Below are 14755 nucleotides of genomic sequence, written 5' to 3' on the forward strand. Positions count from 1 at the left end.
CCTGGTCTAAAAGGCCCAGTGAGTTCAACGGCTTTTTGTGAAACTAAAACATTTGTTTGTGTCAATGTGCATTTGATTACTTTTTTGGGAGGCCTGAACATTTCCAAAATGAGCTGAATCTACTATTATATGTGTGTGTCTCTCTCTCTCACTCTCTATGTCTCTCTATCTCACTCTCTATATTTTTCTCTCTCTATCTCACTCGCTATGTTTCTCTCTCTCTTTCTCTCTCTCTATCTCACTCTCTATCTCGCTCTCTATGTTTCTCTCTCTCTTTCTCTCTCTCTATCACACTCTCTATGTTTCTCTATCTCTTTCTCTCACTCTATCTCACTCTCTCTCTTTCTCCCTCTCTCTATCTCGCTCTCTATGTTTCTCTCGCTCTCTATGTTTCTCTCTCTCTTTCTCCCTCTCTCTATCTCGCTCTCTATGTTTCTCTCTCTCTTTCTCCCTCTCTTTCCATGGGCGTGTGTGTCTTTAAGTCCATCAGAGTGGGTTGTAGATGCACAGCTAGTCAAAGCCTCAGGAGAGACTGGCACCATCCCTGACCATGAGCTCTATGAAGGACGCACACACACACACACACACACACACACACACACACACACACACACACACACACACACACACACACACACACACACACACACACACACACACACACACACACACACACACACACACACACACACACACACACACACACACACACACACACACACACACACACACACACACACACACACACACACACAGAGCCTTGGGCCTGTCAGGGTCTGTTGAGTTCCTCTGATGTGTATGTTAACCACATGGTGGATCTAAGAGAAGAGACAGGAGAGTTCCAGATCCAATGGTACACATTACTGTAGTGATTTTAACAAACAGTGACAGTGCAACGCCCTTTGCGGGTCTCCATCCTGGGTTTCCCCAGTTGCTAACAACTGCTCCAATAAGGGTTAATGATTTAAAGGCTAATAACAAAACAATAGTCAGTAATATAGTTGTATAGTCATACTGTGTGAGTGATGATTTAGTAATATACTGTAGTGATCACGGTTTTGCCCCCAAATGGCACACTATTCCCTTCATAGTGTACTACTTTTGACCAGAGTACTTTGACCAGAGAACTTTGACCAGAGTACTTTGACTAGAGAACTTTGACCAGAGAACTTTGACCAGAGAACTTTGACTAGAGAACTTTGACCAGAGAACTTTGACTAGAGAACTTTGACCAGAGAACTTTGACTAGAGAACTTTGACCAGAGACCTTTGACTAGAGCACTTTGACCAGAGCACTTTGACCACTTTGACCAGAGTACTTTGACCAGAGACCTTTGACCAGAGTACTTTGACCAGAGAACTTTGACCAGAGTACTTTGACCAGAGTACTTTGACCAGAGAACTTTGACCAGAGACCTTTGACTAGAGTACTTTGACCAGAGAACTTTGACCACTTTGACCAGAGAACTTTGCCAGACCACTTTGACCAGAGTACTTTGACCAGAGAACTTTGACCAGAGAACTTTGCCTGACCACTTTGACCAGAGTACTTTGACCAGAGTACTTTGACCAGAGTACTTTGACCAGAGAACTTTGACCACTTTGACCAGAGCACTTTGACTAGAGCACTTTGTCCAGAGCACTTTGTCCAGAGCACTTTGACTAGAGCACTTTGTCCAGAGCACTTTGTCCAGAGCACTTTGACTAGAGCACTTTGTCCAGAGCACTTTGACTAGAGCACTTTGACTAGAGCACTTTGACTAGAGCACTTTGTCCAGAGCACTTTGACTAGAGCACTTTGACCAGAGCACTTTGACTAGAGCACTTTGTCCAGAGCACTTTGACTAGAGCACTTTGTCCAGAGCACTTTGTCCAGAGCACTTTGACCAGAGCACTTTGACTAGAGCACTTTGACTAGAGCACTTTGACCAGAGCACTTTGACTAGAGCACTTTGTCCAGAGCACTTTGACTAGAGCACTTTGTCCAGAGTACTTTGTCCAGAGAACTTTGACCAGAGCACTTTGACCAGAGTACTTTGACCAGAGTACTTTGACTAGAGAACTTTGACCAGAGCACTTTGTCCAGAGCACTTTGACTAGAGCACTTTGTCCAGAGCACTTTGACTAGAGCACTAGTGGATCAGTCAGGCTTTGCTAAAGGGCATCAGTCCCATCAGGAATCAGGTCTTCTCCAGTGTTGGTTTGGGACTGCTGCTATAGTCAGTCTGGCTGCCACTGACTAACCAACTATACTAGGCCTGGAGGAAATGACTGTGGTTCACACACACACGCACATACACACACACACACATGCACATAAACTCACACACACTCAAATGCACAGCGACACACACAGCCACACGCACACACAAACACACACAGACACGCACACTCACAAAGAGTGCGGTTCCATCGGACAGCCCGGCTCCGCAAAGTCCACAGCCAATGATGTCATCCGGGTGTGAAAAGCAAGATCAGTGTGTGTTTCCTGTGACCTCAAAGTGAAGACTAATTCCATGTTTCAGTAAAGGGTCTGCCTCTTTAAACTGAATAAGGTGGGGGATTCTAATGTAGTCAGACCATGGAATGCAGAGACACACACTTCAGGCCCTGCTGCGAGGTGCACTGGTGTTTATGACCTAAACTCTTCTTTTACTGCAACTAGAGGAAAAATCACTTTCTCCTGAGTCGTCTTTTCCAGTCAGGGCCTCCCTCCATCTCTCTTTTCCTCTCTCTCTTTTCCTGAGTCGTCTTTTCCAGTCAGGGCCTCCCTCCATCTCTCTCTCTTTTCCTCTCTCTCTTTTCCTGAGTCGTCTTTTCCAGTCAGGGCCTCCCTCCATCTCTCTCTCTTTTCCTCTCTCTCTTTTCCTGAGTCGTCTTTTCCAGTCATGGCCTCCCTCCATCTCTCTCTCTTTTCCTCTCTCTCTTTTCCTGAGTCTCTTTTCCAGTCATGGCCTCCCTCCATCTCTCTCTCTTTTCCTCGTCTTTTCCAGTCTCTCTTTTCCTGAGTCTCTTTTCCAGTCATGGCCTCCCTCCATCTCTCTCTCTTTTCCTGAGTCTCTTTTCCTGAGTCTCTTTTCCAGTCAGGGCCTCCCTCCATCTCTCTCTCTTTTCCTGAGTCTCTTTTCTGAGTCTCTTTTCCAGTCAGGGCCTCCCTCCATCTCTCTCTCTTTTCCTGAGTCTCTTTTCCAGTCAGGGCCTCCTCCATCTCTCTCTCTTTTCCTGAGTCTCTTTTCCAGTCAGGGCCTCCCTCCATCTCTCTCTCTCTTTTCCTGAGTCTCTTTTCCAGTCAGGGCCTCCCTCCATCTCTCTCTTTTCTCTCTCTCTTTTCCTGAGTCTCTTTTCCAGTCAGGGCCTCCCTCCATCTCTCTCTCTTTTCCTGAGTCTCTTTTCCTGAGTCTCTTTTCCAGTCAGGGCCTCCCTCCAGTCAGGGCCTCCCTCCATCTCTCTCTTTTCCTGAGTCTCTCTCCTCTCTCTTTTCCTGAGTCTATTTTTCAGGGCCTCCCTCCATCTCTCTCTCTTTTCTCTTTTCCTGAGTCTCTTTTCCAGTCAGGGCCTCCCTCCATCTCTCTCTCTTTTCCTCTCTCTCTTTTCCTGAGTCATCTTTTCCAGTCAGGGCCTCCCTCCATCTCTCTTTTCTGAGTCTCTTTTCCTGAGTCTCTTTTCCAGTCAGGGCCTCCCTCCATCTCTCTCTTGTCCTGAGTCGTCTTTTCCAGTCAGGGCCTCTCCTTTTCTCTTTTCCTGAGTCTCTTTTCCAGTCAGGGCCTCCCTCCATCTCTCTCTCTCTTTTCCAGTCTCTTTTCCTCAGGGCCTCCCTCCATTCTCTCTCTTTTCCTCTCTCTCTTTTCCTGAGTCGTCTTTTCCAGTCAGGGCCTCCCTCCATCTCTCTCTCTTTTCCTCTCTCTCTTTTCCTGAGTCTCTTTTCCAGTCAGGGTCTCCCTCCATCTCTCTCTCTTTTCCTCTCTCTCTTTTCCTGAGTCTCTTTTCCAGTCATGGCCTCCCTCCATCTCTCTCTCTTTTCCTGAGTCTCTTTTCCTGAGTCTCTTTTCCAGTCAGGGCCTCCCTCCATCTCTCTCTCTTTTCCTGAGTCTCTTTTCCTGAGTCTCTTTTCCAGTCAGGGCCTCCCTCCATCTCTCTCTCTTTTCCTGAGTCTCTTTTCCTGAGTCTCTTTTCCAGTCAGGGCCTCCCTCCATCTCTCTCTCTTTTCCTGAGTCTCTTTTCCTGAGTCTCTTTTCCAGTCAGGGCCTCCCTCCACCTCTCTCTCTTTTCCTGAGTCTCTTTTCCTGAGTCTCTTTTCCAGTCAGGGCCTCCCTCCATCTCTCTCTCTTTTTCTCTCTCTCTTTTCCTGAGTCTCTTTTCCAGTCAGGGCCTCCCTCCATCTCTCTCTCTTTTCCTGAGTCTCTTTTCCTGAGTCTCTTTTCCAGTCAGGGCCTCCCTCCATCTCTCTCTCTTTTTCTCTCTCTCTTTTCCTGAGTCTCTTTTCCAGTCAGGGCCTCCCTCCATCTCTCTCTCTTTTCCTGAGTCTCTTTTCCTGAGTCTCTTTTCCAGTCAGGGCCTCCCTCCATCTCTCTCTTTTTCTCTCTCTTTTCCTGAGTCTCTTTTCCAGTCATGGCCTCCATCTCCATCTTTTTCTCTCTCTTTTCCTGAGTCTCTTTTCCAGTCAGGGCCTCCCTCCATCTCTCTCTCTTTTCCTGAGTCTCTTTTCCTGAGTCGTCTTTTCCAGTCAGGGCCTCCCTCCATCTCTCTCTCTTTTCCTGAGTCTCTTTTCCTGAGTCTCTTTTCCAGTCAGGGCCTCCCTCCATCTCTCTCTCTTTTCCTGAGTCTCTTTTCCTGAGTCTCTTTTCCAGTCAGGGCCTCCCTCCATCTCTCTCTCTTTTCCTGAGTCTCTTTTTTTCCAGTCAGGGCCTCCCTCCACCTCTCTCTCTTTTCCTGAGTCTCTTTTCCTGAGTTCTTTTCCAGTCAGGGCCTCCCTCCATCTCTCTCTCTTTTCCTGAGTCTCTTTTCTGAGTCTCTTTTCCAGTCAGGGCCTCCCTCCATCTCTCTCTTTTCCTGAGTCTCTTTTCCTGAGTCTCTTTTCCAGTCAGGGCCTCCCTCCATCTCTCTCTCTTTTCCTGAGTCTCTTTTCCAGTCAGGGCCTCCCTCCATCTCTCTCTCTTTTCCTGAGTCTATTTTCCAGTCAGGGCCTCCCTCCATCTCTCTCTCTTTTTTCTCTTTTCCTGAGTCTCTTTTCCAGTCAGGGCCTCCCTCCATCTCTCTCTCTTTTCCTGAGTCTCTTTTCCAGTCAGGGCCTCCCTCCATCTCTCTCTTTTCCTGAGTCTCTTTTCCTGAGTCTCTTTTTCCAGTCAGGGCCTCCCTCCATCTCTCTCTCTTTTCCTGAGTCATCTTTTCCAGTCAGGGCCTCCCTCCATCTCTCTCTCTTTTCCTGAGTCTCTTTTCCTGAGTCTCTTTTCCAGTCAGGGCCTCCCTCCATCTCTCTCTTTTCCTGAGTCGTCTTTTCCAGTCAGGGCCTCCCTCCATCTCTCTCTCTTTTCCTGAGTCTCTTTTCCAGTCAGGGCCTCCCTCCATCTCTCTCTCTTTTCCTGAGTCTCTTTTCCAGTCAGGGCCTCCCTCCATCTCTCTCTCTTTTCCTCTCTCTCTTTTCCTGAGTCGTCTTTTCCAGTCAGGGCCTCCCTCCATCTCTCTCTCTTTTCCTGAGTCGTCTTTTCCAGTCAGGGCCTCCCTCCATCTCTCTCTCTTTTCCTCTCTCTCTTTTCCTGAGTCTCTTTTCCAGTCAGGGCCTCCACCTCTCTCTCCAGTCTCTTTTCCTGAGTCTCTTTTCCAGTCATGGCCTCCCTCCATCTCTCTCTCTTTTCCTGAGTCTCTTTTCCTGAGTCTCTTTTCCAGTCAGGGCCTCCTCCACCTCTCTCTCTTTTCCTGAGTCTCTTTTCCTGAGTCTCTTTTCCAGTCAGGGCCTCCCTCCATCTCTCTCTCTTTTTCTCTCTCTCTTTTCCTGAGTCTCTTTTCCAGTCAGGGCCTCCCTCCATCTCTCTTTTCCTGAGTCTCTTTTCCTGAGTCTCTTTTCCAGTCAGGGCCTCCTCCATCGTCTCTCTTTTCCAGTCTCTTTTCCAGTCAGGGCCTCCCTCCATCTCTCTCTCTTTTCCTGAGTCTCTTTTCCTGAGTCTCTTTTCCAGTCAGGGCCTCCCTCCATCTCTCTTTTTTCTCTCTTTTCCTGAGTCTCTTTTCCAGTCATGGCCTCCCTCCATCTCTCTCTCTTTTTCTCTCTCTCTTTTCCTGAGTCTCTTTTCCAGTCAGGGCCTCCCTCCATCTCTCTCTCTTTTCCTGAGTCTCTTTTCCTGAGTCGTCTTTTCCAGTCAAGGCCTCCCTCCATCTCTCTCTCTTTTCCTGAGTCTCTTTTCCTGAGTCTCTTTTCCAGTCAGGGCCTCCCTCCATCTCTCTCTCTTTTCCTGAGTCTCTTTTCCTGAGTCTCTTTTCCAGTCAGGGCCTCCCTCCACCTCTCTCTCTTTTCCTGAGTCTCTTTTCCTGAGTCTCTTTTCCAGTCAGGGCCTCCCTCCATCTCTCTCTCTTTTCCTGAGTCTCTTTTCCTGAGTCTCTTTTCCAGTCAGGGCCTCCCTCCATCTCTTTTCCTGAGTCTCTTTTCCAGTCAGGGCCTCCCTCCATCTCTCTCTCTTTTCCTGAGTCTCTTTTCCAGTCAGGGCCTCCCTCCATCTCTCTCTCTTTTCCTCTCTCTCTTTTCCTGAGTCGTCTTTTCCAGTCAGGGCCTCCCTCCATCTCTCTCTCTTTTCCTGAGTCTCTTTTCCTGAGTCTCTTTTCCAGTCAGGGCCTCCCTCCATCTCTCTCTCTTTTCCTGAGTCTCTTTTCCAGTCAGGGCCTCCCTCCATCTCTCTCTCTTTTCCTGAGTCTCTTTTCCAGTCAGGGCCTCCCTCCATCTCTCTCTCTTTTCCTGAGTCTCTTTTCCAGTCAGGGCCTCCCTCCATCTCTCTCTCTTTTCCTCTCTCTCTTTTCCTGAGTCTCTTTTCCAGTCATGGCCTCCCTCCATCTCTCTCTCTTTTCCTCTCTCTCTTTTCCTGAGTCATCTTTTCCAGTCAGGGCCTCCCTCCATCTCTCTCTCTTTTCCTGAGTCGTCTTTTCCAGTCAGGGCCTCCCTCCATCTCTCTCTTTTCCTGAGTCTCTTTTCCAGTCAGGGCCTCCCTCCATCTCTCTCTCTTTTCCCGAGTCTCTTTTCCAGTCAGGGCCTCCCTCCATCTCTCTCTCTTTTCCTCTCTCTCTTTTCCTGAGTCGTCTTTTCCAGTCAGGGCCTCCCTCCATCTCTCTCTTTTCCTCTCTCTCTTTTCCTGAGTCGTCTTTTCCAGTCAGGGCCTCCCTCCATCTCTCTCTCTTTTCCTCTCTCTCTTTTCCTGAGTCTCTTTTCCAGTCATGGCCTCCCTCCATCTCTCTCTCTTTTCCTCTCTCTCTTTTCCTGAGTCGTCTTTTCCAGTCAGGGCCTCCCTCCATCTCTCTCTCTTTTCCTGAGTCTCTTTTCCTGAGTCTCTTTTCCAGTCAGGGCCTCCTCCACCTCTCTCTCTTTTCCTGAGTCTCTTTTCCTGAGTCTCTTTTCCAGTCATGGCCTCCTCCATCTCTCTCTTTTTCTCTCTCTCTTTTCCTGAGTCTCTTTTCCAGTCAGGGCCTCCCTCCATCTCTCTCTCTTTTCCTGAGTCTCTTTTCCTGAGTCGTCTTTTCCAGTCAAGGCCTCCCTCCATCTCTCTCTCTTTTCCTGAGTCTCTTTTCCTGAGTCTCTTTTCCAGTCAGGGCCTCCCTCCACCTCTCTCTCTTTTTCTCTCTCTCTTTTCCTGAGTCTCTTTTCCAGTCAGGGCCTCCCTCCATCTCTCTCTCTTTTCCTGTGTCGTCTTTTCCAGTCAGGGCCTCCCTCCATCTCTCTCTCTTTTCCTGTGTCGTCTTTTCCAGTCATGGCCTCCCTCCCCCCATCTCTCTCTCTTTTCCTGAGTCTCTTTTCCATTCAGGGCCTCCCTCCATCTCTCTCTCTTTTCTCTCTCTCTCTCTCTCTCTCTCTCTCTCTCTCTCTCTCTCTCTCTCTCTCTCTCTCTCTCTCTCTCTTCTGAGTTTGAAAGATTTTCCAGCTTCCAGCTTCTGGATTTTGGCAATGTATGTGTGTGTGTGTTCAAGGGTGTGTGTTTGTAGGAAGGGAGAAGAGTGTTTGGGCTGCAAGAGGAATAACGTGTGTGAAGGGCAGTAAATGGGTGTGTGCCATGGGAAAGGTATGTGTGTGTGTGTGTGAGAGAGAGAGAGAGTTCACAGGGCCCAGGAGAGTAGATAGGAGTCAATAGACCATAGAAAGAGAAATATAACCAAACATGTCCTCCCCTTCTCCCCTCTCCTCCCCTTCTCCCCTCTCCTTCTCTCCTCTCCTCCCCTTCTCCTCTCTCCTCCCCTTCTACCCTCTCCTCCCCTTCTCCCCTCTCCTTCCCTCTCCTCCCCTCTCCCCTCTCCGCCCCTTCTCCCTCTCTCCCCTCCCCCTCTCCTACCCTCTCCTCCCCTTCTCCCTCTCTCCTCCCCTCCTCCCTCCTCTCTCCTCCCCTTCTCCCCTCTCCTCCCCTTCTCCCTCTCCTCCCCCTCCTCCCCTTCTCCCCTCTCCTCCCCCTCCCTCCCCTTCTCCTCCTCTCCTCCCCTTCTACCCCTCCTCCCTCTCCCTTCTCCTCCCCCTCTCCTCCCCCTCTCCTCCCCCCCTTCTACCCTCTCCTCCCCTTCTCCCCCTCTCCTCCCCCTCTCCTCCCCTCTCCTGCCCCTCCCTCCCCTCTCCTCCCCTCTCCTGCCCTCTCCCCCCCTCTCCTCCCCCCCTCCCCTTCTCCCCTCTCCCTACCCTCTCCTCCCCCCTCTCCTGCCCTCTCCCTCCCTCTCCTCCCCCTCTCCTCCCTCTCCTCCCCCTCTCCTCCCCTCTCCTGCCCTCTCCTCCCCCTTCTCCCCTCTCCCCCTCTCCTCCCCCTCCCCTCTCCTCCCCTTCTCCCCTCTCCCCCTCTACCCTCTCCTCCCCTTCTCCCCTCTCCCTCCCCCTCCCCTCTCCTCCCCCTCTCCTCCCCTTCTCCCCTCCTCCTCTCCTCCCTCTCCTCTCCCCTCTCCTACCCTCTCCTCCCCTTCTCCCCTCTCCTTCCCTCTCCTCCCCTTCTCCCCTCTCCTCCCTCTCCTCCCCTTCTCCCTCTCCTCCCCTTCTACCCTCTCCTCCACTTCTCCCTTCTCCTCCCCGTCTCCTGCCCTCTCCTCCCCTCCTCCCCTCTCCTCCCCCTCTCCTCCCCTCTCCTCCCCCTCTCCCGCCCTCTCCTCCCCTCTCCTCCCCTCCTGCCCCTCCCCCTCTCCTCCCTCTCCCCCTTCTCCCCCCCTCCTCCCCCTCTCCTCCCCCTCTCTCCCCTCTCCTCCCCCCCTCCCCTCTCCCTCCCCTCTCTCCTCTCCCCTCTCCTCCCCCTCCTCCCTCTCCTCCCCTTCTCCCCCCTCTCCTCCCCCTCTCCTCCCCCTCCCTCTCCTCCCTTCTCCTCCCCGCCTCCCTTCTCCTCCCCGTCTCCCCCCCTCTCCCTCCCCTTCTCCCTCTCCCTCCCCTCCTCCCCCCTCCTCCCCCTCCCCTCCCCCTCTCCCCCCCCTCTCCCTCCCCTCTCCTGCCCCTCTCCTCCCTCCCCCCCTCTCCTCCCCCTCCTCCCCTCTCCTCCCCCTCCTCCCTCCCCCTCCTCCCCCTCCCCTCCCCCTCTCCTCCCCCCCTCTCCTCCCCTCCTCCCCCTCCCCCTCTCCCCCCCCCTCCTCCCCTCCCTCCCCTCCCCCTCTCCTCCCCCTCCCCTCCTCCCCTCTCCTCCCCTCTCCTCCCCTCTCCTCCCCTCTCCCCCTCTCCTCCCCTCTCCTCCCCTCTCCCCCCCTCCTCCCCTCCCCCCTCCCCCTCCCTGCCCTCTCCTCCTCTCCTGCCCTCTCCTCCCCTCTCCTCCCCTCCTCCCCTCTCCTCCCCTCTCCTCCCCTCTCCTGCCCTCTCCTACCCTCTCCTCCCCTCTCCTGCCCTCTCCTGCCCTCTCCTCCCCTCTCCTCCCCTCTCCTCCCCTCTCCTACCTACTGTATTAACAGACATTGTTATGGTTGTTTGAGGAGTCCTGTATTGTAGCTTTGTTCAGGTATAATTCCCTCTAAAAAGAGAATAATTTGAATGAAGGATCACAGCTTTAGACACTAGCCTCTGCTTTGAGCAAGATTAAAATGCCAGTGAGAGAGATAGATAAAGAGAGGGGTAGAAGAGGGGGGACGAGAGAGATAGATAAAGAGAGGGGTAGAAGAGGGGGGACGAGAGAGATAGATAAAGAGAGGGGTAGAAGAGGGGATGAGAGAGAGAGATAAAGAGAGGGGTAGAAGAGGGGGACGAGAGAGAGAGATAAAGAGAGGGGTAGAAGAGGGGGACGAGAGAGATAGATAAAGAGAGGGGTAGAAGAGGGGGACGATTGAGAGAAAGAGAGAGAGAGACAGGTGACAGGAGAAAGGGAAAGGAGTTAGAGAGAAGGTGAGAGAGAGAGACAAAATAATGAAAGGAAGGAAGGAAGGAAGGAAGGAAGGAAGGAAGGAAGGAAGGAAGGAAGGAAGTCACAAAATAATGAAAGGAAGGAAGGAAGGAAGGAAGGAAGGAAAAGGAAGGAAGGAAGGAAGGAAGGAAGGAAGGAAGGAAGGAAGGAAGGAAGGAAGGAAGGAAGGAAGGAAGGAAGGAAGGAAGGAAGGAAGGAAGGAAGGAAGGAAGGAAGGAAGGAAGAAGGAAGGAAGGAAAGGAAGGAAAGTGAAAGAAGGAAGGTCAGTGAGAGAGGGGAGAAGGAAGAGTGACTAAAAAAGAGAAGGAGTCAGTGAGAAGGAAAGAAAGAGTGACTAAAGAGAGAGAGGAGAGTCAGTGAGAGAGGGGGAGAGTGAGAGAAAGAGTGACTAAAAGAGAGAGGAGAGTCAGTGAGAGAGGGGGAGAGGAGAGTCAGTGAAGAAGAGGAGAGTCAGTGAAGAGGGGGAGAGTCAGTGACTAAAGAGAGAGAGGAGAGTCAGTGAGAGAGGGGGAGAGTGAGAGTGACTAAAGAGAGAGAGGAGAGTCAGTGAGAGAGGGGGAGAGTGAGAGAAAGAGTGACTAAAGAGAGAGAGGAGAGTCAGTGAGAGAGGGGGAGAGTGAGAGAAAGAGTGACTAAAGAGAGAGAGGAGAGTCAGTGAGATGTGGGGAGAGTGAGAGAAAGTGTGCCATCACAGCAGAGAGGAGAGAGAGAGTCAGTGAGAGATCAGGAGAGTGAGAATGCTGTAGGCTTTAAGGATATCCTAATGCCTCCAGCACTGTAAGCCTCTGTCTCCCCAAACCATTTTAAAAACCAGACCAAACGTAAACACGGCCCTTCATACAGGGCTCAGAGGGGTTAGGGGTCCTGTGACTGAAGATAAACCACGACATTAGAGATATGGTAAAGAACAGGGGACTTTCAGACATGGGGAGCTATACTGAGGACACCTGATGTTGTATATTACAGCATGTGCCAACATTACTATGACAACAGGCCTTCTGAATGTATTCCTATGATTAATGCTACCTGCTCTCACAATCTCATGTGACAATTAGACGTCCATCCAAGTTTCTCAAACGTCAAATTTCTAAGTGTTCAAGGTTAAGTTTAGGCATAACCTCAGAATGTTTAAGGTTAGGGTTAAGGTCAGACATTAACTCCACATTTTCTCAAGGTTAGGCGTTAACTCTGAATGGTTTAGGTTAGGGATAAGGTCAGACATTTACTCCACATTTTCTCAAGGTTAGGCATTAACTCTGAGGTTAGGGTTAAGGTTTGGGATAGGCTTAAAAAAATACATTAAAAGAAAATGTTCTTTCTCTGGATTGGAACTCTTGGAATCAGTGGCAGAAGCTTACGCCCATCCGCCATCCCCGTCCCTCATAGCAAAACACTCACTGTCGCCCCTATTGGCCGGTTTCACATCATCTCACGATATCCTCAGACATGGATGGAGGTCGAATACTGTATCACAAGTAACCTGGCTGGATTAATGATAGGTCGTGTGTGTGCGTGTGTGTGTGTGTGTGTGTGTGTGTGTGTGTGTGTGTGTGTGTGTGTGTGTGTGTGTGTGTGTGTGTGTGTGTGTGTGTGTGTGTGTGTGTGTGTGTGTGTGTGTGTGTGTGTGTGTGTGTGTGTGTGTGTGTGTGTGTGTGTGTGTCTGAAGACAGTTGTATTGCCTGAGTGGAATTCTCTGTAGGATCACAGCTACTTTATAAAGTAAAGTGTTTCTTTCACTGCCACAGTCAAGTCTGGCCTCTGGACTTTACAACCATACAACTTTCAAAGACACACAATACAGATGGAGGAACTTCATTTGGGCCAGTTTGATACACCAGGAAAATAATCCTGCAGTAACAGGAAGTGTGAATTACTATGTGGGTTATAATTCATGTCATTTCTGTGTAGGTTTTTTGTTAGAGCAAATAAAGTCTGAAATGTTAAAGTGGAAATGACAAACTTTAGATGGATTTAATAAAGATCCTACATCTGTAAGAGTGTGTTCCAAAGGACACCATGTTCCCATTTTAGTGCACCACTTTGACCAAGGCCTATAGAGCTCTGGTCAAAAGTAGTGTGCTATATAGGGAATAGGGTTCCATTTGGGACGCACATTATGTGTAAATATTTATCTCTGTATTGGAACGTAAGACGAGAGCCACACTCTGTCCATGTAGTCAGACAGAACCTGTCAGTTAAATATTGATGTATCCTCTGAGAGGATGACTTGAGGGGAGGAGAGTACAGAGGAGGCCCCTAGTAGATGTGTTGATTATTATCAAATCTAATAGCTTGACACACACACAATCATGCACACACAGGCACGTATGTACGTAAGCACACACTCACTGACAGGCACACACACACACGTACACAGACACACACACACAGACACACGTACACACACACACGTGTCTCAGCTTGCCTGGCCCGCTAATCATGGCCACGCTTACAGACACACACAGACACACACAGAGCGGAAGGCAGGCTGCAACTCCGCATGTACAGACGAGAGATAAATTAACACAGGAAAGATCACAGTCCAATCCTAACCTTTCAACCATTAATGGAAACCTCCACCTACTACAAGTTTGAATAGACACACACAAACAAACACGTATACACACATATACACGTAGCCACATACACAAGCACACACACACACACAAGCACACACACACACACACACACACACACACACACACACACACACACACACACACATACATTAGCAAGCAATCTTACCTGAAGAGAGATCCCCCTCACTCTGCTCCCAGTCGGAATCCATTTTCTCCTCCTAAACTCTGGACAGAGAACCTCTTATTCTCTCTCTCTCTCTGTCTCCCTTGCTCTCTCGCTCTCTCGCTCTCTCTCTTTCTCTCTTTCTCTCTCCCACTCTTCCACAGCGAGTTAGCTTTTTCCCCTCTCTCTTTCTCTCGTTTTTTTGTTGCTCTATCGCGCTTTTCAGAGGCAGTGAAACTCTCCTCTCTGGCTGGAACACAACAGCTGAGTAGGGAATAGCTGTGCTGGCTGAAAGCCCTGATTTGCTGAGCTGTACCTCTTTTGCTCTTTATTTTTTTGCTCCCTCTTTCTCCCTCTTTCTTTCTCTCTTCTCCCTGGCTCCCTCCCTCACTCGCTAACTGTGCTGCCTCTTTCAATATCTCTCTTCCTCTCCTCTTCTTTCCTCCTCCTGTCCCTCCTCCCTCCGTCATTCTGGTCAGTCCTTCCCTCCCTCTCTCCCTCTCTTTCCTTCCCTCCCTCTCGTTTTCTCTGGGCTGTCACTCTGTCACTCTTCCTCAGCGCTTTCAATATCTATCTTTATTTTCTGTCACACTCCCTTTCTCTCCTCCTGTGCTCACTCCCTCTCTGCAAGCGCTAACCCCCTCTCTCTACATGTGGTCTCTCTCTCTCTCTCTCTCTCTCTCTCTCTCTCTCTCTCTCTCTCTCTCTCTCTCTCTCTCTCTCTCTGATCATTAAGTTATGTGTGCGTTTCACTGTGGGAGAGGAGAAACTGAAGCCAGTAGCAGCAGTAGCTAGTTTTTTCACCACCAGCTCAACCCCTGCCTTCCCTCTTTCTCCCCCTTCCCCTTCGCTCCTCCCCTTCCCTCCCAATTCCCTCTCCTCCACTTCTTCCCCTTCCCTCCTCCCCGCTTCCTCCTTCCCCTGCCCTTCTTCCCTCCTCTCCCCCTTCCTCCTGGTTATTGGCTCATAGTCAGTCATTAGAGAACCCTGTACCGCTCTGACTCACCATGACCAGAAGTCTCTAGCTCGACTCTAGGGTGAAGGTTCCCTTCCCTAATCCTAACCTGAATCGTTAGTGAGGAGCATGCCAAACTGACCCAAGATCAGCATCTCGGGCATTTTCACCCTACTAAATCTCTACAGAAATGCTCATGTTCTATGGCCTATCAGCCTTTGCCCTGCCTGGATGGTTGGTTGGCTGGCTGGTTGGCTGACTGGTTGGTTGGTTGGCTGGTTGGTTGGCTGGCTGGTTGGCTGATTGGCTGGTTGGCTGGTTGGCTAATTGGTTGGTTGGCAGGTTGGTTGGCTCGATAGTTGGCTGGTTGGCTGGCTGGCTGGCTGGCTGGTTGGCTGGCTGGTTGGCTGGTTGGTTGGTGACATGATCATGGTGTTCAGCACTTCTCATGGCCAACGCAGACTACATCCTAAATGGTACCCTATTCCGTATATAGTGCACTATTGTTTTACTGCTGCTGTTT

General features: G+C 50.5%; 1 protein-coding gene across 1 annotated transcript in view; it reads right to left on the minus strand.

Annotated features, from left to right (window-relative positions):
• Positions 1-13831, minus strand: part of LOC135533376 (tumor necrosis factor alpha-induced protein 8-like protein 3) — a 50800-nt gene extending 36969 nt beyond the window's left edge. The window contains exon 1 of the mRNA XM_064960720.1: positions 13281-13831. Within this exon, the coding sequence (XP_064816792.1) occupies positions 13281-13323 (43 nt within the window). The 5' untranslated portion in view covers positions 13324-13831. The remainder of the gene's footprint in view (positions 1-13280) is intronic.
• Between the last annotated feature and the right edge of the window lie 924 nt (positions 13832-14755).

Source organism: Oncorhynchus masou, unplaced genomic scaffold, assembly GCF_036934945.1.
Source record: "Oncorhynchus masou masou isolate Uvic2021 unplaced genomic scaffold, UVic_Omas_1.1 unplaced_scaffold_2346, whole genome shotgun sequence".
Taxonomy (NCBI): Eukaryota; Metazoa; Chordata; class Actinopteri; order Salmoniformes; family Salmonidae; genus Oncorhynchus; species Oncorhynchus masou.